We start from the raw sequence: 21,012 nt of genomic DNA on the forward strand, positions 1-21,012 counted from the left end.
GAGCACTGTGTGGTTTTCCCTACTGGAGTTTCAAGTTGTAAATTATGGATAGGACCAGCCTGGCTCCCGTCTGTGCTGCAGATTAAACAATCAGTAAAACACTGAAGTTCCTGTGGTTTGCACTCAGTGTGTCTGGCCTGTCCAGGCTGGGGATGGGGGAGGGACTGCTGACTTCACTCAGCTTCTCCCAGACCTATTCTGTGATCTGGAGCCTTAAAAATGTCTATTTATATATCTGCTAGCAGCTCAGAGCAGAGCATAGTCACGGTTATCTCCTCTAGAGATTAAGTGTACTGCAGTTAGAAGCACACCACTCATGGAAACCCCCAAATTTCCCTATTCTGAGGGCAGACTCTCCCAGCCATAACTAGGACTGACCACTGCCACCCTGGGAGACCAGAACAGACTCTCAGCCCTCATCTAAATTTGCTTCTCTCCCTGGGCCAAGGGTGGCTGCCAGGACTAAAGTGACCACAGTCAGAGCTCTCCTGCCCACTGAGAACCATTGGGACTGCAAGAGAAAACTTGCTGAGCCCCAGCAGCCCTCCCTGCCCCTGGGGATGCTGCAGGTGGGATGCTCTGTGCCCAGTGCTCCTTGGGTATAAAAATCCCATTTCTTACCTCTGCATAATCTGCCACGAGCAGGAGCTCCACGTACTTTGTAGCCTGCAGAGTGTCCCGTTTCACCTGCAGCAGCAGCAACACTGGGTCACTGGGTTACTCCCCCAATATTCCCCAAGAAACTCTTTACAAAATATATGTAGAGGTCATTTTTCCCAGTTTGTTTCTCACTGGTTGTTCACCCCACCCCAACACACACGACCTCCAAATGTGATTAATTAAGAGCAACCAAGGTCAGTATGGCCACAGCAAGTGCCCACAAGCCTGTCCTCAGCCCACCTTTTGTACCTGTATGGGATGTAGGAACAGCTACAGCCCACCACAGTCCCCAGCACTCATTTACTTCCCTGCTGGAGCCACTATTTCACAACCAGCTGGCTGAAATCCCTCCTAAATGCTCTTCACTTCACTTTCTCAGCTATGCTTCTAGGGAACAGCAGGGCTGGGAACAGTGGGATATTTGGAGCATCGTGCATGGACTCAGCCTGAGCCCTGCTCACCCTCTGGCCTGGTGATTTCATCCCAGTTGTGAAGTTCCTGAGCCAATCTTCAGCTGCATCCACAGTGCCCTGGTAGCCACAAGCTCCTCCCTGCAACCTCAGGTTGTCCACCCTGTAAATCAAGTGCTGGTTTGGGCTGTCAGGAGCTGGCTCCAAGATGTAGCTGGAATTGCTGCTCAATATGATAAGTCCTCTGTTGAAACGGGAAGCAATAAAAGGGAAAGTTGATTACTATCACAGCAACTGGAGACAAATCCTGCTGCTGCTGCTGAGCTCCCATCTGACTCTGGCAAGACACTTATCCTCACTAGGCTAGGCAGTTCAGTAATAAAAAGGGTGGGAATATTTTGAGTTCAGAGGGGGAAATCCCTGACCTTCCATATATTAAAATACATTCAGTGGGCCTCAGACATTGAGAGGCTATTGGAGCATGTGCTGCAACCTGAGAAGTTTAACTTACAGCTTTTTCTTTAGGGGCAGTGGAAGCTTTTCTACCAGGAGAAGAAATTTGCTTTTAACAGACCTGACCTGAAAAATGTGAAGACTTTGTCAACAGGAAAGGCAGAGTTCTCTCTGGGTCATGCACGTACCCAGATGGTTCTAGATTTCTCAATGAGCCAGGAGAGCTGGAAATATGTGTGTGATGCTCTCTAGAAAATGTGTGGCTTTATGGGCACCACCCACACCATGCAGGCTCAGAGTGAGAACAGCCACGTGTGCTCAGCTCCTGTGCTTCCCCAGCAGTCAGAAAAAGACATCAAGGAGCTGCCAGCAGGTACTGACAGCTCAGGGGTGCAGGAAGCCTGCACAGGCACTCTGAGCATCTCTGTCCCTCTGGAAAGCAGAGCCTAGGAAAACACAGGCTGACAGAAGCATGGCACACCTGCAACTGCTTTTGCTTTTGGAATGTTCATTGCAAGCCACAGGTGGCTGCAGTGTCCTGGTTATCTCACTGGGCCCTTTGGCCTGTGCTACACTCACTAAAACGTCTCAGGTTTGCTTTGGCAGGGGCTGTTTCCTGGCTGGAGCCAGTCCCATCAGCACAGCTTCCAGCAGGGCTCCAGAGCAGATGACCACTAATGTCAATAAAGCCCGTGTGGTGTTTTGGAAACAAACTCAGAGTTGGTGTAAATGAATGCAGCTCCTTGGTCACAACAAACTGCTTCATTTACTCCTGGCTGAGGATACAGACCCCCTTTTCCGGCCAAAGACTCCATTACTCCCAAAATACAGGTTTTACACACACAGCCCTGGCACCAGCTGGGGACAAAGCAGAAAATAGAGCTCACAGCCCAGGAGGGAGCTCAGACGTGAAGACTTTGCTTCAAAACACACAGAAAATTGCCAGCTGTGGGAGAGTGGGAGAAAGTTTCTGCACAAGTGTAGAGCACTGGGCTGGGACGTGTTGAGTGCTGTCCCTGTCTGTGACAGATGCAGCTGAGCCACCAACAAGAGACTTCTGCTGCAGTGGACCCAAACTCAGTCATTGCACCAGTCCACGCTGACAGCACACAGGGGGAAGGGTCCTGGAGGGGCTTAGGAGGCCATGGCCACTAATGATATCCCAAAATCTGCATTTTCCCCAACATGCCCCTTTTTATACCCAGGCTGGGCGGCCTTTGAGAGCTCTCCATCCACTCAGAGAGAATCAGGGCAGGCAGGCTGCTGGGAGCTGAGCTGGGAGGCAGCAACGCCTGAGCACGGACATTCCCAGCGCATCCCTGGGGGCATTCTAGAGGCATTCCCGGGGACATTTTTAAGGGCATTTCCAAGGGCATTCCCAGGAGCATTTCCAAGGGCGTTCCCAAGGGCATTCCCGAAGCATTCCCAGATTCCAGCACGCCAGGCACTCACCTCAGCCCTCGGCAGGTGCTGAGGGTGACACTGGAGCGCTCCCAGCCGCGCACAGTGCCATGGTAGAAGCAGTGCTCCTGCAAGGCAGAAGAGGCAGGGTTAGTGGGATCCTGCAGGGCACAGGAGGCAGGGTTAGTGGTGCCCGAACAGCATGTGTAGCCATGATATTTTCCGAAAAATCCTTTTGCCGGGATTTTCCTCCTGAGAAGCTGAGGAGCCTCAGGAAAGAAATGTAAACAATAACTATCTGCTGCTGGGCAATACAACAGGTACACCTGTGATTGGTGCATGTTGGTTGTTTCTGATTAATGACCAATCTCAGTCAGCTGGCTTGCACTCTCTGAGAGTCATGAGCTTTTGTTGTCATTCATCTCCTGTCCTTTCTAGCCTTCTGATGGCTCCTTTTCTCTCTATTCTTTTAGTACTGTTATAATATAGCATTTTAATATAATATATATCATAATATAATAAATCAGCCTTCTGAAACATGGAGTCAAGAGTCTCATCTCTTCCACGGAGTCAAGATTCTCGTCTCTTCGCTCGTCCTGGCACCCTCAAACACAACCACAGGGATGGACACAGCACATGGGATTAAATTTGGGCATTGCTGAGTCCCGTGCGAGAGCTGCTCCGTTTGCTGTTCCCTTTCCTCTGATTATCAGCGCTGAATCTCCGTGACGAGTCCCGTGCGAGCGCTGCCGACGCTCCGTTTGCTGTTCCCTTTCCTCTGATTATCAGCTCTGAATCTCCGTGACTCCGCTGCGAAATTCCGCCTCTTGGCTGCCAAGCCCCGCCTGGGCCAGAGCATCAAACAGCATCAAACAGCTCCTTGTTGCCAGCAAAAATGGAGAGCTTTGGATCGCCCAGGGAAGGACTGGGCTGGCTGCAGCACTGGGGCAGACCCAAAGCTTTGTGCCTGTGACAGGAGCTGGCCCTGGGTCATGCCCCAGGGGATGTGGCTGCAGCCCCAGAGAGGGTGACACCGCGGGCTGCTGGTGGGACAAAGGCAGCCTCTGGCGGGGACAAGGAGGCTTTGGGGCAGAAACGCCAACATATTCATTCTATCCCTTCCCCTCACCCCGGGGCAGCAGCAGGAAAGATGATCTCATGGGGATTTTATCTTTTATTTTTGCTTTGTGACCAATGCACATCTTTGTGCTGCTGCAGCAGAGGCAGCCAAGTCTGGCTGAGATCAGTAATTTATGGGGTTTTTACTAAATGGGAGCTGGTTTATAGGGGCTGTTTTCCCCAGAGGTTCCCCCAGTGTGGAGAACTTGGTGGCAAAACTAAAAGCAAGAGGGTGAGCAGTGTGAGGAATAAACAATTCCCCAGCACCCAGAGAGAGGGGAGCAATGCTGGCTGCTGACCTTGGCTCTCATAACAGAGCTCAGGCAAAACAGAAAGATGTTTTTACCATTTTTGGGGGATGGAGCAGCTTTCCCACTGGAACCTCCCAGATCAGAAAGCTGGACTGCCCTCTCCTTCAGCTTTAAGCTGTGGGGATGTGTGCCCTTAAAAAAAAAAGGCTCAGGAGGAAGAGGTTCACCTGCTTCTCCAAGCGCCAGCCTGGTGTCCCATGCAGGCACAGGAGGGAAGGGTCTCTGCACTCACCGTGTGGCTCAGGGGGGTGCTCTGGGCTTGGCCAGTGTGGCTGTAGTGGGTCTCAGTGTAGCCTGGTGCAAAGAGGTTTCTGCAGACACAGGGGAGGGAGTGAAAAAGGCAAATTTAAAAATCAAGATGGTAAGACCTTTGTTTTGACCTGGATTTCTACTTCTTAGGAATGCTGGAAAATTAGCCAGATCCAGCTCTTTCTGAAGGCAATGTAAATATTCCTGCTGCTGTGAACCACTGCTGTGGATTTGGGGCAGTCACTGTTTTCTGCCCATGGTGTGAAACCACCTACAACACCCTGAGAGGGCAGGTGAGAGACAGGGATTCACAGGACACCAGCTGTGCTCTGCTCTCAACGCGTCCCTCCTGCCAGGATTGTTCAGGGAGCAGCTCCTGGTGGCCCAGGAGCCCTGGGATCCATGGCAGGACCATCACCATGGGCTGTGGGGCCTGTGCAGAGCACAGTGTGATGGCAGAGGGTCAGAAGGTGGGAGCACAGCTGACCTGGCCACTTCCACCTCTCCTCTGCCCTGGCAGGAGCTGAGCACCTCTCACAGAGCACATCCGCTCCTGGAAGGGCCCCACAAGCCATCTAAGTGCTCTTTCAAGCCATTTATTAAATTAAAACAATAACAGAGAGCCTGTCCCTGAGTCAATTGGGCACCAAGATCCAATTCCAGCAGCTGCAAGTAAACAATTCAATTTTTGCGTGAGGACTTTTAAAGACTCAGAATCCCAACCAAATCACTGATCCTAATGGGGTCAGTCTCTGCAGTTTTCTTTCTATCGCCTAATTATGCCCCAAATGTACTGGGATTAAATTCAAAGCACCAAGTCCTGCATAGCAAACACAACACAGGCAACATCTGGGTGCTGGTGTGAGTCCTCAGCTCAAGCCCAGCCTGTCTCCACTGTCCAAATCTGAGTACAATCATAAATTAATCTGTATCTGATTTCAACTGCTGCCCAGAAGCTGGTTCACATATTTGTTATGGGAAAATGCTGATTCCCCAATTTGAATTTGTTCATGTCATCCCCATGTACACAATATTCTCCCTGTCTTCAACCCAGGATCTGACCAAAAGTCTATAAAAGGAGCTCCTATGCTCCTTTAGAAAGAAAGAAGCATTTTGATTTTGTTCCAGAGGAAACAGCCTTCTTCTTTTTAAACATCTGCATTTGCTAAACAGTGATGTAAAATTACAGCAAGTCAAAATCTGGGCCAAACCAAGAAGGTCATATCCTGTGTCCATCTCAGCAGCCATAAAATGTAGGTTTAAAGCAGTTTTTAAAAACAATAGTTTGTCTTGCAAAAATTTGGAGAAGGATCACAGAACATGCCCTGTTGATGAAACACTCCTGCAGCAACCCCAGGGTGCTGTCAGGCCACCAAAGTGCCACATTTGCCACCCATGAGGATGCCACATGCACCCTGGGCAATGTGTTGTCAGATGCAGCTGCAGCTCAATCCCTTTGCATCCCTGTTCAAAAAATGTCATGCACCAGATTTGAGAACTAAACTGCTAGAAAGTAGGGAAAAGGTTTTCTTTTCTTTGCCTGATTTCTTTAGGCTGGATGAAGAAAGCTGTATCACAAACACAAAGATTTTTCCATCTTGGCTTTTGGTACCTGTCAGTCAGATCTTGTCAACCTTGAAAGCATCTCTGCTTAAAAAAGGAAGTGGGTGCCTGTGATATCTAGTTAAATTGCACCAGAACAACAGGAAACAAAACCTTTTATCAGTGTTTGAAAGTGCCTCACCCACCTGGCATCCAAAGGCTCAGACAGCTGAACAAGTACCCACAGCTTAACAACAGACAACTGTGCCACTGCTGTGTCTGACAGCACCTGATGTCAGGAAACCAGCGGCTTTTATCTCCACTTTTGAAGTTCAGCATGGCCCAGAAAAGCTCATTTTGTGTCTTTCTGATGTGTTAATTCTTATCCCCAGATGCTGTCAGTGATCAGAAGGCCAGGTTGCTGCGCTCAGCTGTCCCAGGTCTGTAAACCCAAGATAAGCAACATCCCGCAGAACATAACTCCCTTCATCTCCCTGACTGCAGCAGCTTGCTCAGCAAGGGTGCAAGAAACAAATATTTAATCAACAGATTGCATTAACTCGCAGGAAATTGCCTTGAGCAATGCTCTGGCAGGTATCTGGTCTGTGTCAGGGGCAGACAGTAAAGCAGTGGGATCTGCCCTGTGCTATTACAGCCAGACACCAGCCCCTGGATTTCCAGTAGCTGAGGCTTTGCACAGCCTGCTTGCTTCATTCCCAAACAAGCACTCTTGTGTTTTCCTCCTGCTCCTTTATTCTTGGAAAGCATTAGCCATGAATAGCCACTTGATCTCCCCTTCAGCATCCCCAGAGGCTCCTCAGAGCTGAGTCCTGCCCAGGGAGGGCACAGGATGAGGCCCCTCAGCACAAGGGTGTGCACATCCCTTCCACTCAGGCTCCAGCCCCCATTAGAGTGGATTAAGGAGCTTTGCCTGGATTTTTAGGGACACTTAGGCAGCTGCTCAGCTGAAAGCCTGTGTCATCTCCATGGTGCAACTTGCAAGCCTCTCTGCACCAGCTGACTCCTACTCTGCACCACAGGTCCCTAAGAAAAGTCCAGTTTCTCATTCTGAGCTTGAAGACAGTTCCCAGCCTTAATGCAGGGGGACCATGTGGCTCTTGCAGCACTGCCAGAAAGGGCTATCACAGGGGATTGCACAAGGTGTGGTGGGGAGGGCAGTGAGGAAAGAGGAAAAACAACAGAACATCTTGCAACACCCTTGGTATCTTATTTTGAGCCCGTAAAATTTCATTCCCAGTCTGACTCACTTCTTTAGCAAGCACCAAGCTTTCCACCAAACTGTAAATAAACAGCAAACAAACCTTCCTGTCACCAAGAGTGCAGCAGAGTTCTCAGCCAGTCTTGACTTTTTTCCACGTGTACCAGTTGTTTGATAAACAGCAGAGAAACACCCATACCCCAAAACCTTCTCTGACAAGAGAAAGACAACATCCCTGCCAGGCTGAGCAGCTAATTCCAGGGGAATTAGCACTGATGGAGGTTTCCAGAAAAACACACAGTTCACCTCCTTGCTGGAGAGGGAAAGTCTGGAAAAAATGACACAATTTGGTTTTTTCTTCTCAGTTACATTACATGCCTCTGTGGTGACCACTTCTCCAGCAGCTCACGCTGAAGCTGCAAAAGTCTGGATGCAAAACAACATCACTCAAAGGCTTCTGAGATCCAGTCAGGCAGCTGGCAAATCGCTAGCACACATCATCTTCCTAAAAGGCAGCACTGAGTCTCTCATTAGAGGAGTTATCAGCATGAAGAATTGATGAAGTCAGAGAAAAAGCTGGTTGGGGATGGGAGCACTCTCCTTTGCTAAAGCTGATAGCAGCTGCAGCTGGTTTGGGGCCAGGGGAAGCTGCACAGGAGAGCTTGGGATGTTCTAGAGGAGCCTCACACCTTTCCAACGGGACCAGCTTTCGGCAGGATCAGTCAATCCCCAGCATCCAGCTCAGCCTCCAAGCTCAGGGTGGAACGGCCTGCTCTTGGCAGGGTTTGCTCCCTGGGAAGCCTTGGGAGCCAGGTTGAATGTCAGCAAGGAAGCCAAAGGAAGGGAGGGTGGCTCGGTGCCATCATGTACAGATGGCCCGAGCGGTTCCTGCTGATGGCTGTCCTGGAGCCGTGCTGGTCCCACTCCAGCCCCTCAATGATATCATTGTTTGACACAGAGCCCTCCTCCCTGCGTGCAGAGCTGGCAGCACAGGGCAGCCTGGCTCTGCTGGGACAGGGGGTCAATCCTTCACTCGTGAACTGAGATGGTTCTCATCAGGAGAGGCGGGCTGAGGGCACGGGCAAACCCAGCTCTCTTGGCAGGCAGCTGCCTTGTGGCACTTGGGGACAGGGAGAGGACGTGGCTTCCAGCTCATCTGGCCACTGCTGAGGAGCAGAGGAGCAGCTGGAGGAAGAGGGGCTGCAAGGCACACCCAAACACTCCCAAAAACAGCAGAAACAAGCTGGGGCCCTGCTCGCATGGCCACGTCCTCCTGAGGGACTGCACACTTCCCAGCTGCTCCTGAGAACCTCACCCCTATTCTCCTGAGAAACAGGAGAGTTTTGCCTATAAAACATCACTTGTCAGCACAAGCCTAAGAGGAGCTCAGGGCTGCCATGAACACACTCAGATGCACCAGCCTGAGATCACGCACAGGCACCCAGAGCACCCCAGCAGCACTCTGATTTTCTTACTAATTACAGCAAGAAGGACTTTTAATAATTTGGTCCCATCAGCAACCTTGTTTGGGTTCATTTTACAGAGGGGCTAGTCTGCATGGACAGCTGCCAGTTTAGAAACACCCAGCAGTATTCAGGAGATGGACATGGTTTTTATTTCCTCCCAAAAAACAAAAGCCAAATGGTCCATGAAGCTCTCATGAGAAACATTGACATTGATTTTTCAGTCATGGGACCAAGAAAAGTGGAGCCTGCAGTCTCTTACATCTCTTTCCCTGTCCCTTTTCTCAAATCACAATAAATCTGTCCAGCCAGGCTGACTGCATCTGGGGGTGGAGGGAATTGATTTTCCCAAGAAACCTTAGACATGAGATTTCCATCTACAATTTGTGGTCCCACTCCATTGCCTCTCAACAGGATCCAAGTAGGGTAAGAAGGGGAATGTGAACTCTTGCCTCTCAGTCACATAAATGTTCCCTGAAGCCAGAATTTATTATCAAAACCTGAAGTGGCCCCATCTTGAACATCACCAACACATGACTCATGACAACACAAGCAGGCAGGCCTGCTTTCCATATCCACCACTAGTGAGAAATGGGAGCCTCTGGAATATTGCAGTCAAAACCTGGCACTTCATAAAACCAATTAAATCCAATTTTTTTTTTCTTGGTGAGTTCCATCCAGATGAATCCTGGAGCTCTTAAGCTCCCTTCCTCTAGAGCTTTTGCTAAGAACATGTTTATTGTGTAAACACAGCAGTTTGGAAGGAAAAAGTGGATTTCCAACTATTGAGGTGGAACTAAACAAGCCATTTTTAAGGCCTGGGAAAGCATCACAGACTAAAGACTCTCCATCTCCTTCTCCCACCCACATCATCTGTGACATTCACTGTGTAAATTGTGTTACAGGACCCAAGAAAGATTTATCACATAGACCCTTGACTTACCAATAGGAACCATAAAGGTTACCCAGAGAGGAAAAAGGAAATGAAATAAATGGAAAACTGGCTGATAATGAGTCAGTGCACAAAGGGTTTAAAAGGCTTCATTTCCAGGTCTCTTCCTCTCTGCCCCACACAGAGGAATCACTGAATATCCTGAGGGAATCAGGAAGCTGCAAAGCAGCTGTGGCTTTCCAGATCCCACCCCTGTTTCTCTGATGATTCCAAGAGACAGTAGAGCAGGATAAACTCAATTTCCCCTCTGCATAACCCTTAACCCCTGCCCATGAAGGAAGCCCATTAGACACTGATGATGTGTAGCCATCAGTGGAATAATCCCATATATCCTTCCTGCTCAGAAATGGGCAGCAACTTCCTCACTCAGTTGGTAGGAGAGGCCCTGGAAATGTGCAAAAGCAGGAAACACAGGAATACAAGTGACAGATCTTTTACTGCACCACTGAGAGCACCAGGCTGGGTGGGAACACTTGTCACCTACCCAGGTGGGGCCAGGAGAGCTTGGAAATGATGCTGCTTCCTATCAGAGTGACCTAAAAACAACTTTCTGTTGGCTCCTGAGGTCAGACCAGGTGAGCTCTGGGTGTCCTTTGCTGTGTCCTCAGGCAATTCCTGCACATCTCCACTGGGGCTTTGCCACCCAGGGCAGTGCCCGGAATAAGGAGCTGAAACAAACACCCCAGGATCTCCCAGGAATTCATTGGAGAAGCCTCCAATACCCCTGAGAGGCAGCTGAGAGGGCCTTTCCCAAGTGTGTTCTTCCCATGACAGACATGAGAAAGAAAGAAGAGAGAGAAGAGAGGAGAAGAAGAGAGAAAGAGAGAGAAAGAGAGAAAGAGAGAAAGAGAGAAAGAGAGAAAGAGAGAAAGAGAGAAAGAGACAAAGAGAGGTCTTTTTGCTCCCTGTCTTTCACAGAGGTGAGAAGCCAAATTCCATGCAGGTTTCTGCTGTGCAAATGGGAGCTCTCCTCTTCACTAAGAAAAGCCTCACCCCAGTCACTGCTGCCACACACATTGAGAGGCTCTCAGTCTGTCCCTGCTTGGCTCAAAGCTGCTTTTTATTAACAAATGCAAATGCCTTTTTAAAAAGTCACTTTTCATCCAAAGTTTGCAACTCAGATTCTTCCGCTCCTAAGCCCCAGCCAAATTTAAAGCTGCTTTATAGGCAACTCTCCATATATTTGTTGTTTGTGCAGCTTTGAGCTTTCCAATCCCACAGCTGCAGGACATGGATTTGAATCATTTAAAACAAGCCAGAGTCATTTGAGTGATATATTTTGTCATTATCCTGAAATGTTAGTGTGTCATGAACTCTGCTTGAAACTCCAGTGTGTTTCTGACTTCTTATCAAATTCCTGGACAGGAAATAATGCAATATTATGTTAACTGCTAATGCAATAATTGTATTCACAGATATATGAAGCCCAAATGCAGATGTGTGATGAGCTTATTACAAAACACTGGGTTGGGCACAGCTCTGAAGCAAGATATGCAATAATTTCTGTGTTTCACCTCTGTGGATGAACATGATGTCCTTTTCATACGGAATATGAAATTGGATGGTGTGAACATTTCTTCCACATATTGAAACTAGAATGTTTCTTCCAAAGCTAGCATCCCTACTAGAGTACAGATTATGACACTTCCTTCACTTTTCAAAGCAATTTAATCAGTTATTTCTCCAGAAGGAGAGTGGGGAACATGCAATAAGGCTGCCTAATCCACCAAGAACATCACCTGAAGCAGTTTCAGTGGATTGGCATATCTACTTTCTAGTTTTGGGAACCACTGGGTAAATCATAGCCCAACCAAACTCAAATTATGGCAATTTCTTGCTTTCCTTGAATGATGGGAGTCTGGGATGTGGATACAAGAGTGAAATGTGGGCCAGGTGTGTGCATTCACATCCCTGTGCTGAGCTCAGGGACAGAGGGGGAGCACAGCACCAACCTCAACAGAAAAGCTGGTTTCCAAATGCTCCTCTAAATTGGAGCAATTAAATAGCCCAGTTCTCTGAGGCTTATCTTAGTTAAAAAAGCCTCAAGTACCTTCCTTGAAGTTGCAGTTCTCTTATGCCCATTTTCATGTGAATTTGCAACCTGGATCTGACAGGTTTTGTACAGCTTTGAAGGGACACTTCCCTCTTGGGGGATTTCACTTTCTCTGCTGCCTGGGCAACAAACTCTTCCCAGCAGAAATCCTGGATGCTGCAGCTACCCAGCACCCCAAACCTCACCCAGAACCTCAGCTTCCCCTGTGAGACAAGCAGGAGCAGTGCTGAGCTCCTGGTGCTGTGGAGCAACCCAGGCTGGGCTCTGCCTTGCCACTCTCTTCAACAAGGAGAAGAGGTTTGTCTCCACTTAAAAGTGCTCTGTGGGTGCTGATAAATACGCAGGGCTCCATCATTCCTCTTTTAATTTAAGTCTCTCAACTGCTTCAGCACTTTCACAAGTCTCTGAGAAGTGGAGCCCTTCCACTAATTGCATTTTGTGATTGTACCCTCACCTTTCTTGAGCAAGGACTTGAGGCCTAGCAAGACTCCCACATGAAGCACTGCTGTCTATGAATCACCTGCATTTTGCACTGAAAATAAAAATTAAAAGCTCCAAACCAGTTGGTTTTCAACCAAGTGCTATTTCATCAGCACTTGCAAAGGAGATCCATCCTGCAGTGGAAGTGTGTGCACACACTTCCAACCCTGTCTGTATACATCTCAATGAATGAAAATGCACTTCAGGAAATAAACACAATAGGAACCTTCTATTATTATAACTGTGTTTACTAACACCAGCAAAGGGTTTTTCTGTGCTGGAAATAGCATGGCACCGCTCCCGCGAGCACCTGGAGCTGACATCACTGTGCTTGGAGCCCAAACACATCAGCTCAGCAAGGACCCTTCCTCTGGCCAGCTTCTGCTGTGCCAGAAATATTCACCTTTGCATAGCAACTGCAGAATCAGCAAGGCCTGGCAGTGCTGGAAGGAGACCCCCAGCAGCATCAGAGGTTGTGCTGCTTCCAGGCTCAGGTCAGACCTGGCACAGTGCCACTGTCATCAGCAGCAGCAATTCCTCCAGGCAGGACTGGCTTAGCAGTGCTCATGGTGCCTGGCCTTGTTTTCCCAGCTGAAATATGCTAAAATACACAGAATTTATAGCTGTTTCTGTTTAGTTCTACACAGGTGCATGACTGCCTATGAAAAGCATCCATTTTTTGCAGCACTGGATCTCTCAGTAGGTTTTGTGACTTTTTACAGAAAACACCTCACACTCACCTTCCATCAGCCATCACATTTCAGGCTTTACTGCAGAAAATGGTGATAAAAAACCCTGTTTTTTTCTCCTATCATTTAGGTTTATGCACTGCCATCAGAACTAGTAAGATCTTCTAACATTTCACTCTTTTAGGAGGAAAGCTGAGCCCTCAATCTCTGTGGTTGGAATGTCCATAAAATACATTTAAAATATGAACAGGGTCATTATTCTGAGGTTATTATTCCTACTGATTCTAGCAGACAAACATTTGGTTGTCTTTCCATAGATAAATCTTCAAGCCCATTTAAAAATAAACAAAACACCAACAGTGCAAGTGGACACCAACAGTGCAAGTGGACTGCTGAGCAAAACAAACTTCTTGCAGCTAAATTCCCAGCTGCTATTGCACTGCTGGAAACTAATGTGCTCACAGGCAGAGAGGCTCTGGGGTGGCCTCCAGACTAGAGTCCTTCTCCCTACCTTAATCTGCAGCTTCAGCTGAATTCAATATTCATCACCCCCTACGGTAGCACACAGCATTGCTCTCACATGCCTGAGAGGAGGCTGCATTTCAGTTAATGCAAAAACAATTTTTCAGTCTGCTTTAGCATGAAGGGCACTAATGGAATTGAAACTGTCAGATCATTTCTTCTAGGAAGAGGAAAAGGACCTCTTTGGATCACAGCAAATGAAATCCTCATTAGAGTCACGCTGACTCTAAAGCACTGAGCCATTTGGTAAATAGGGAGCTTCATATCAACAACATTTCCCAGTTAATGTAGGAAGAATTATGATGCAAAAATAAGTTTACACACTGAGGGCCAGGTCACCATCTGTTTTTTTGCTGACAAAGCTCTGCTATAATGTGCTCCTTGGCTGATTAACATCTGAGGGGACTCAGAATAACCTTGAAATCCAGTGAAGGACTTCCACATCCTGTCTTTATCAAAACCCTGCTGAAGTCAGTGGAGGTTTTCCTGTTGACCTCACTGTAATTCTTATTCATTATTGAAGAGGGATCACAATGCAGGGCACAAGCACACTTACCTATTTTTCTCCAGTTCCAAGACGAGCTCCTGGCCTTCTGCCTCCACTGTAACTTCAGCTCGGGGTGGATGCTGTGTGCAGGGGAGAGGGTGCCTGTTACTCATACATCATCATCCTTATGAACACATCCACAAATACAAACTGGAAATGGCAGCTGACCTCAAACCACCCCTCACCTTCCTCCTGCTTCAGAGCTGGAGTGGTGGGGAAGGGAAGGGATGCACCAGGGTGGCTCCCAGCTCCCGGCAGGCTGCTGCATCCACAGCACAGCCATGCTGAGGCAGCAAGCAGTGCAGGCCTCTGCTGGGCTGCTGTACCTGAGCTAGAGACACCACCTGGTATCCCAGGAGGAATACAGTGCTCAGGCAAGGCAACAGGTCCTTGTGTTGGAGTGTTTGGAGGTGCAGTTGGATGGGAAGAGCTCCCTGCATGTCCCTCTGCTCTAGATTGTGCTCAGCACATCACACGACTTGCCCCCAGAGATTGAAGAGTCAAATGTCTGAGCTAGTTAACCAAAGCTTCCTTTGTTGTCACAGCAGAAAGACATTTTTAGGAGCCTATTTCAGGACAAGAGGAATCACGCCTCTTCCAGAGATTCTCATTCATTCCTTTACTCACAGAAAGTGCCAGTGAAAGGCAGGGAACAGGGACCCTTGGATGCCTTCAGACCCCAGCCATTGTACAGACAGAATTTCAGGCCTCCCCAGAGCCTGCTGCTTTGAACAGAATGCACCTCAATTTCTTAGTGCAATGCCAAATGCATACACTAACCCCAACATTAAAAAAAATTAAAAAAAAAAATAATAATAATTCCAGAGGCTTAAAGCATAGAATGAGATTTTTAGAGGCGCAACTAAAAGAGGCTCTGGGGTCTGCAGTTTTACCCCCCTCAAAGCAAAACTAGTAAAGTCAGCTTGGGGTTTCCAAGTCTGAATGCTTTCTCACAGAGAAAATGGATGAAGAAATTCCCCAGAAGAGAAATAGCTCATATTAATATAACAGTGCACTTTATTCAGCTGGAAGAATAAAGAAATCATGAGGGTTGGTGAAATTATTAACCCCGAGTATTTTCTGAATCAGTGTTGGAGGAGACTTTGAGGAACAGAACATTGAAAATTAAAGAAAGCAAGACTGACTGAATGGGATGTTCTGTCAGCCCCGAGTTATGCTCACTTGCCATTTCAGCAAATATAAGTATTTCTTTTCATCATCTCCCTGCTCATATTCTGGGTTTTGCTCATCCTTCAGTTTCCAGGACGTGGCATCAGGCCCACGCAGATGATGCAAAGCAAATTAATACATTTAGGATATACAAAAAGGGATAATTGCAACAGGCAGAGCTTCTTTTACTAAATCACAGGTGCACAATTCATCTGAGGGTAGGTCTGTGCTTCAGTCACTAACATGAAAGCACTGTAAGGCTGCCTTGCCAATAGCTGAGGGTCTCCATCACCATAAAATCTCTTCACAAAGGTTGTGCTAACATCATTATTACTCATATCACCCTCCCTCCTGCTTCAGTAATCCCACTGCTTCAGTCCATCAATTGCTGTGTAAATGAAATATCCCAGCTGTATATAAGCTTTGCTAACACTCATTTCAAAGCCAATGGGAACTTGCCTGAAACAAACCAAGTGCGACCCCTGAGACCCAGCAAATTTATGTGAGGGGAAATGCTCTCCAGATGTATTTGCATCACTATCAATAACAGAACCAAAACCTGCAGGCAGTATCACAAGGGCATTTTGAAAAGAACTGAGATCACAAGAGAGTCGTTGTAGAGGGTTTTGTGTGTTATAGGACACAATGATAAGTTTTAGAAAGTCTCATATTATGGAAAAGACCCATTAGTAAATTCCCAAATAACACCACTATATTCAAGAAAAATGACATGTCTCCATAATGCTGAGCTTCCTTTTTTTTTTTTTGGTTCACAATGTAAAAAACACCCTGTGGACTTTCCTCTTTCTGTCAATCTCACAACTGCAATTACTTCTTGATTGCAGCAACACCAAGCCTGGGAAAGGGAACTGTGTTTTGTGTTTGATGTTATCTGGACCTCAGTGATTGTCAGAGTCTGGAGGCTGCTGAGATATCCCTTCATCCACCCATGGAACAGCAGCAGGGGTGAGAGCTGCAGTAACACAGTGTCTGAGGCACAGCCAAACCCACCTGAGCTGCTGGCTGGCTTTTCTTACTTAGTGAAGCACCCCCACAGCTGGGATTCACAGAACCAGAGAATGGTTTGGGCTGGAAGGGATCTTAAAGATCCTCTTGTTCCACCCCCATGCCATCGGGCTGGAACACCTTCCACTAGGAAAGATGGCTCCAAGCCCCATCCAGCCTGGCCTTGCACACATCCAGGGATGGTGCATCCACAGTTTCTCTGGGCAACCTCTCCCAGTGCCTTGTCAGTTCACAGTCAAAAATTTCTGTCAAATATCTAATCTAAACCAGCCCTTTTTCAGCTTAAAATCATTCTTCCTTGTTCTGTCAATCCACACCCTTGTAAAAAGTCCCTCTCCAGCTCTCTTGTAGCTCTCTTAGGTACTGAAAGATGCTACAAGGTCTTTCCAGAGAGTTCTCCAGGATGAACAACCCCCAACTCTCTCAGTCTGTCTTCATAGGAGAGATGTTACAGCCCTTGGAGCATCTTCACTGCCCAGCCCTGGCTCCAACAGGTCGATATCATTCCTGTGCTGGGGATCCCAGACACGGCAGGTGGGGTCTCACCTGACCAGAGCACAGGGTCACATCCTCTCCCTTGACCTGCTGGTCACACTTGTTTTGGTGCAGTCCAGGACACAGATGGCTTTCTGGGCTTATCTTCTCCTACAGCAGATCCTGCTATCCAGCCGTTCCCTAAATGCACGGCCCCGCTCCCCTTTCACTCTATCCAGCCGTTCCCTAAATGCCACCTAAATGCACGGCCCCGCTCCCCTTTCACAGACACAGACCGAGGCTTTAAGGCACAGCAGAAGGCAGGCTGAATGCAGTTCCCAGATGCACCAGCCAGCTCGCTCAGCCTTTCCTGCGATCTGCAGGAGCCATGGCAGCTCCTTGCTCATCCCCACGGCTTAGCAAAGCCCAACCGCGCCTCGCCAGGTGCTGCGCCACCCGCGACACCCCCTGCCCCCAAAGGCAGGTCCGCCAACAAAACAGAGACCAAGCGCTGGACCTACCTTGGGGCTGCCGGGGCCACCCGGGGCTGCCCAGCGCGGCACCACCACCTCGGGCTGGGGCCGCTCCTCGGCGGCCGCGGCTGCGGAGACAAGGGGAGCGGCTCAGCATCCCGGCCCGGGGCTCAGGCAGCACGGAGCCGGGGCGGGAGAGGAGAGGGAGCTCTGCGCTGGTTGTAGGAAAAGCAGGAGGATGCCCCAACCCACCCACCCACTCACCCATCCATCCATCCATCTATCCATCCTCCCAGCCTCCCTCCCCGGGCGCTCCCGCAGCCGGAGCGCTGCCGCACAGCTCCGGGCCGGGCACCCCGCACTCGGAAAGGGCACCCCGCACTCACGGGGCGGCGGCCGCAGCAGCAGCGAGAGGGCGATGCCGCAGAGCAGCCCCCGGCCCCGCATGGCTCCGGGCAGGGACCGCTCTCGGCCGCCGCCGCCGCCCTATAAACCCGCCCGGCGCCGCCTGTCCCCTCCCACCGCTCCGGGCTCCGTCCGCCCCGCAGCCCCCTCCTCTCTTGCTCTCCCTCCGCACATCCCGGGATACTCCCGGTGGTCCAGCGGCTCTGCCCCGCCGGGCTCTGTGCCCGCTCCGGGGCAGGGGGAAACCCGAGCACTCCCTGGGGCTCCCTCTGCAAAACCTCCCCTCCAGCGCCTTCGCCAGCGCGGAAATCCATTGTGCTTCCAAAGCTAGGAAAAAGGGGAGAGCTGGGGGAAGGAAGAGCTGTTTATTTATTTGTTTGCTGTATTTATGTGCAATCCTATCATAGCTGATTCCATGGTTCCAGAGACATCCTAAATTTCTGCGAAATACATTACTCTTGGATACTGGAAAGGATACAGGATAGAGTTTTATGTGCCTGTATAAAAGGGCAGAAGCAAAAGGATGTTCTCTGCCGCTCTCCCCTTTATGGTCGATGGGAGGGCCAGGCTTGAGGAAGGACTTGGGAACATCCAGAGCTCGTATTCCCAGTGCTGCCCTTCAGGGATATCCACGGGGATATATCCTGCCATGAGGCTCCCGAAGGAGCATCCCTGTCTTCTCCTGCATCCTTCAGGGCTGAGCCAAGGCTTGAAGTCCACACATCGCCTCTTTGCTGGATCCCTGCCCTTCAGGGAGCTGAGCGCCTGGGGGGTGCACGGCTGCTGAATCAGCCCCTGGGGTCGGGGTCACGGCAGGACAGGAGAGCCCAAGCTAGTGGGGCCACGCCGAGGTACCAGCTGCAAACACTGGGGGACTCCATGGTGCTGTAGGAGCTCCTTGCACACGCTGAGCCCACAGACTGCCTGTCCTGTGTCAGGGAGTGACAGCCAGCTCAGCTGCAGCCCCACTCAAGGCTGCCAGGCTTGGCTGACACGGATTTTTATGGGGTCAGCCCCGAGTGGCAGGAAGAGCCATTACCTCTTAACCACACTCTTCAGACAGACATTGATCTGCATTTTCCACTCTATTCATCTCTGTGCTTCAATTGTCTGTGTAGGTGAACCACCAGGGAAACGAGAAATGGGGACAATTTGCATGTGGAGAGGTTAAGGGTAGAGTGTATAAGTAAATCAGGCTGGTAGGAAGTGAATACTCCCTTCAAAATCAAGGTTTGCCAGATAACAGTAATGATTTTGTCTCTTGTCCAGAATATTATTTATGCTATTGAAAACTTTAATATATTTTATGCTGAAGGTTTTTGTGGGCTCCTGCCAGGGCTGCCCAAAGGAAAGGTGACTGTTCCCTTTTGCAGGTACCATTTTAGTTTATATCTCACATATGTCCCCTTTGTCCCCCAGCACTGCACAAACTGAATCTCTCTGATCCTGTGAAGGTCAGATTATTCCTGGTATCACCCTGGCAGAGGAAAGTCAGGCACGGTAGGGACACCTAGAGGGAATAATCAGGGTGAGAGGGCTATAAGTGACATTTTAGCTGGCCCATAGAGAGGTCATGAATTTTCACGGCACAAGTAAATCCTCTTGTTTCGAAGAGCAAAAAATGCAGGGGGAAAATTTCAGCTCCTCTCTAATCATATGGAATATCCTGAAGGGAAATCTTGATTTTTATTTTCCTGTGAATTCCCCTACTTATTTATAGCTGCCTGTAATATAGAAGAAAACAATGCCACTATTGTGCATGTCTATATTATAAATAAGTAAAAATGCAAGCCAAATTTAGACACAAATTTAGCTATATATTTCTCTAAAAGAAGATCAGCTCAAAAAAGCACAAAATGGAATAAAATGAGCCTTATATTAAGATTATTAAAATACATAGGCCAACAACTATCTGGTTATGATTGTTTTCAGCAGTCAAGTATCATAAAAATAAAATATGTGTAATATTTGCATTTGTTATATAGTGATATTTTTACCTTTGGATCTTGGTAATATGAGAACGGATATCTCACTTTAAAACCACCAGAAACTCCCTGTATAAAAATATAATGACAGGCTGTGCAGTGGTTATATATAGGTTTAGGTTTATATATATATACACACATATATGCATATATACATATATATATGTGTGTGTATATATATATATATATAAAATATATTACTTACATTACTGAGACATTTTTGTATAGAAAAATTCAGGGTATTTTAGCCTTATTAACAGTGCCCAGGTGCTGTAATGCTGTTTCTGGCACAGGGTGAGTCAGATCCCAGATCCTGCCTGTGCCCACCTCTTCAAAAGCTCTTCCCCTAAATCTTGCTGGATTTCACAGAACAAGGTCAGACTCCTGGTTATCTAAGAATTACACAGGCTCAGACTCATTTCCTCCAGGATCCAAACTGTCTGATTAGGAGTATCAGCTGGGAATTTCAAATCTGCTTTGTTCCCTCATCTGTTACATCCCCATGGCCAAGGCATGGAGCAGCAGCCTCCATGCAGCAGCCAGAGCAAGGGTGAGGTGTTTCAGCCTCCCCAGGGCAAAGCTGATGACAGAGCTTTTGCAGAGGGGGTGCTGCACTTGCTTGACAAATTTTCAAGATGATTTAATGCTATTGTTGATAGCTGGAGTGCAAAAGATGAGGATTGTCCCTTTATGTTCATAGTAAATCAGGAATTAGGCACTTAGACAGAAATGGACCCAGGGAGAGGAAAATGCCTGTTCAAGAACCAGACTTGAGCAGAGAATGACAGAGACATGTACCACAGCTCAGTAATATTTCATGTGAACTCTATTAGGAAAGGCTGTGGAACAAAGTGCTCTGAGAAGACTCCTGCTGACACTGAAGGAAACTTTTCCCAGAATCAAACCTTAGCAGGAGAAGGGAGAAGGGAGAGGACTGTCCTGCCTAACCTCTGCACTACACACACTCTCACTGATGAGAGAAATGTTACAACTTTGGCTGACTCGAGTGGAATGTGAAATCTCCCATTTTACAGAACATTCTTCTAGTTCAGATCATTTGAAATGATCAAAGGAAGGAGGCTGTGAATCAGTGAAGGAAACTGGAGATTCAAGAATTAACTCCTTTATCCAGTGTCTTGACAGTTGAGAGCAGCTTCAGCTGACCCAGAATATTCTGTTCAGCTCTGCTTTTCCACCACCCATGTAGGACAGCAGGAATATTTGGAAGGGCCCTGGAGCAGCTGTCCTGCCAAAGAGGGAGAAGTGCTGTAAGATGATCAGGAGCTAGACAAGGGCTTGTCCTGATGTGCTGATAGCAGAAGGGTATCAAAGCACTCCCTGTGCTTCTTTTAAAGGGTGGGTCACTGCTACCACTTTCTGCTATGACTTTTGCTTCATTCCAACAGGCA

At 48.3% G+C, this 21,012-nt stretch overlaps 1 protein-coding gene across 1 annotated transcript in view; it reads right to left on the reverse strand.

The window, feature by feature from the left end:
- ADAM19 (ADAM metallopeptidase domain 19) overlaps positions 1–17,681 on the reverse strand; it is a 32,756-nt gene extending 15,075 nt beyond the window's left edge. The window contains exons 1-7 of the mRNA XM_039701693.1: positions 17,600–17,681; positions 17,262–17,341; positions 14,080–14,150; positions 4,587–4,665; positions 2,976–3,052; positions 1,122–1,314; positions 622–687 (exon numbers count right to left, since the gene is read on the reverse strand). Coding sequence (XP_039557627.1) covers positions 622–687; positions 1,122–1,314; positions 2,976–3,052; positions 4,587–4,665; positions 14,080–14,150; positions 17,262–17,341; positions 17,600–17,660 — 627 coding nt within the window. The 5' untranslated portion in view covers positions 17,661–17,681. The remainder of the gene's footprint in view (positions 1–621; positions 688–1,121; positions 1,315–2,975; positions 3,053–4,586; positions 4,666–14,079; positions 14,151–17,261; positions 17,342–17,599) is intronic.
- Positions 17,682–21,012: the final 3,331 nt, after the last annotated feature.

Source organism: Passer montanus, unplaced genomic scaffold, assembly GCF_014805655.1.
Source record: "Passer montanus isolate IOZ18808 unplaced genomic scaffold, ASM1480565v1 scaffold15, whole genome shotgun sequence".
Lineage (NCBI taxonomy): Eukaryota > Metazoa > Chordata > Aves > Passeriformes > Passeridae > Passer > Passer montanus.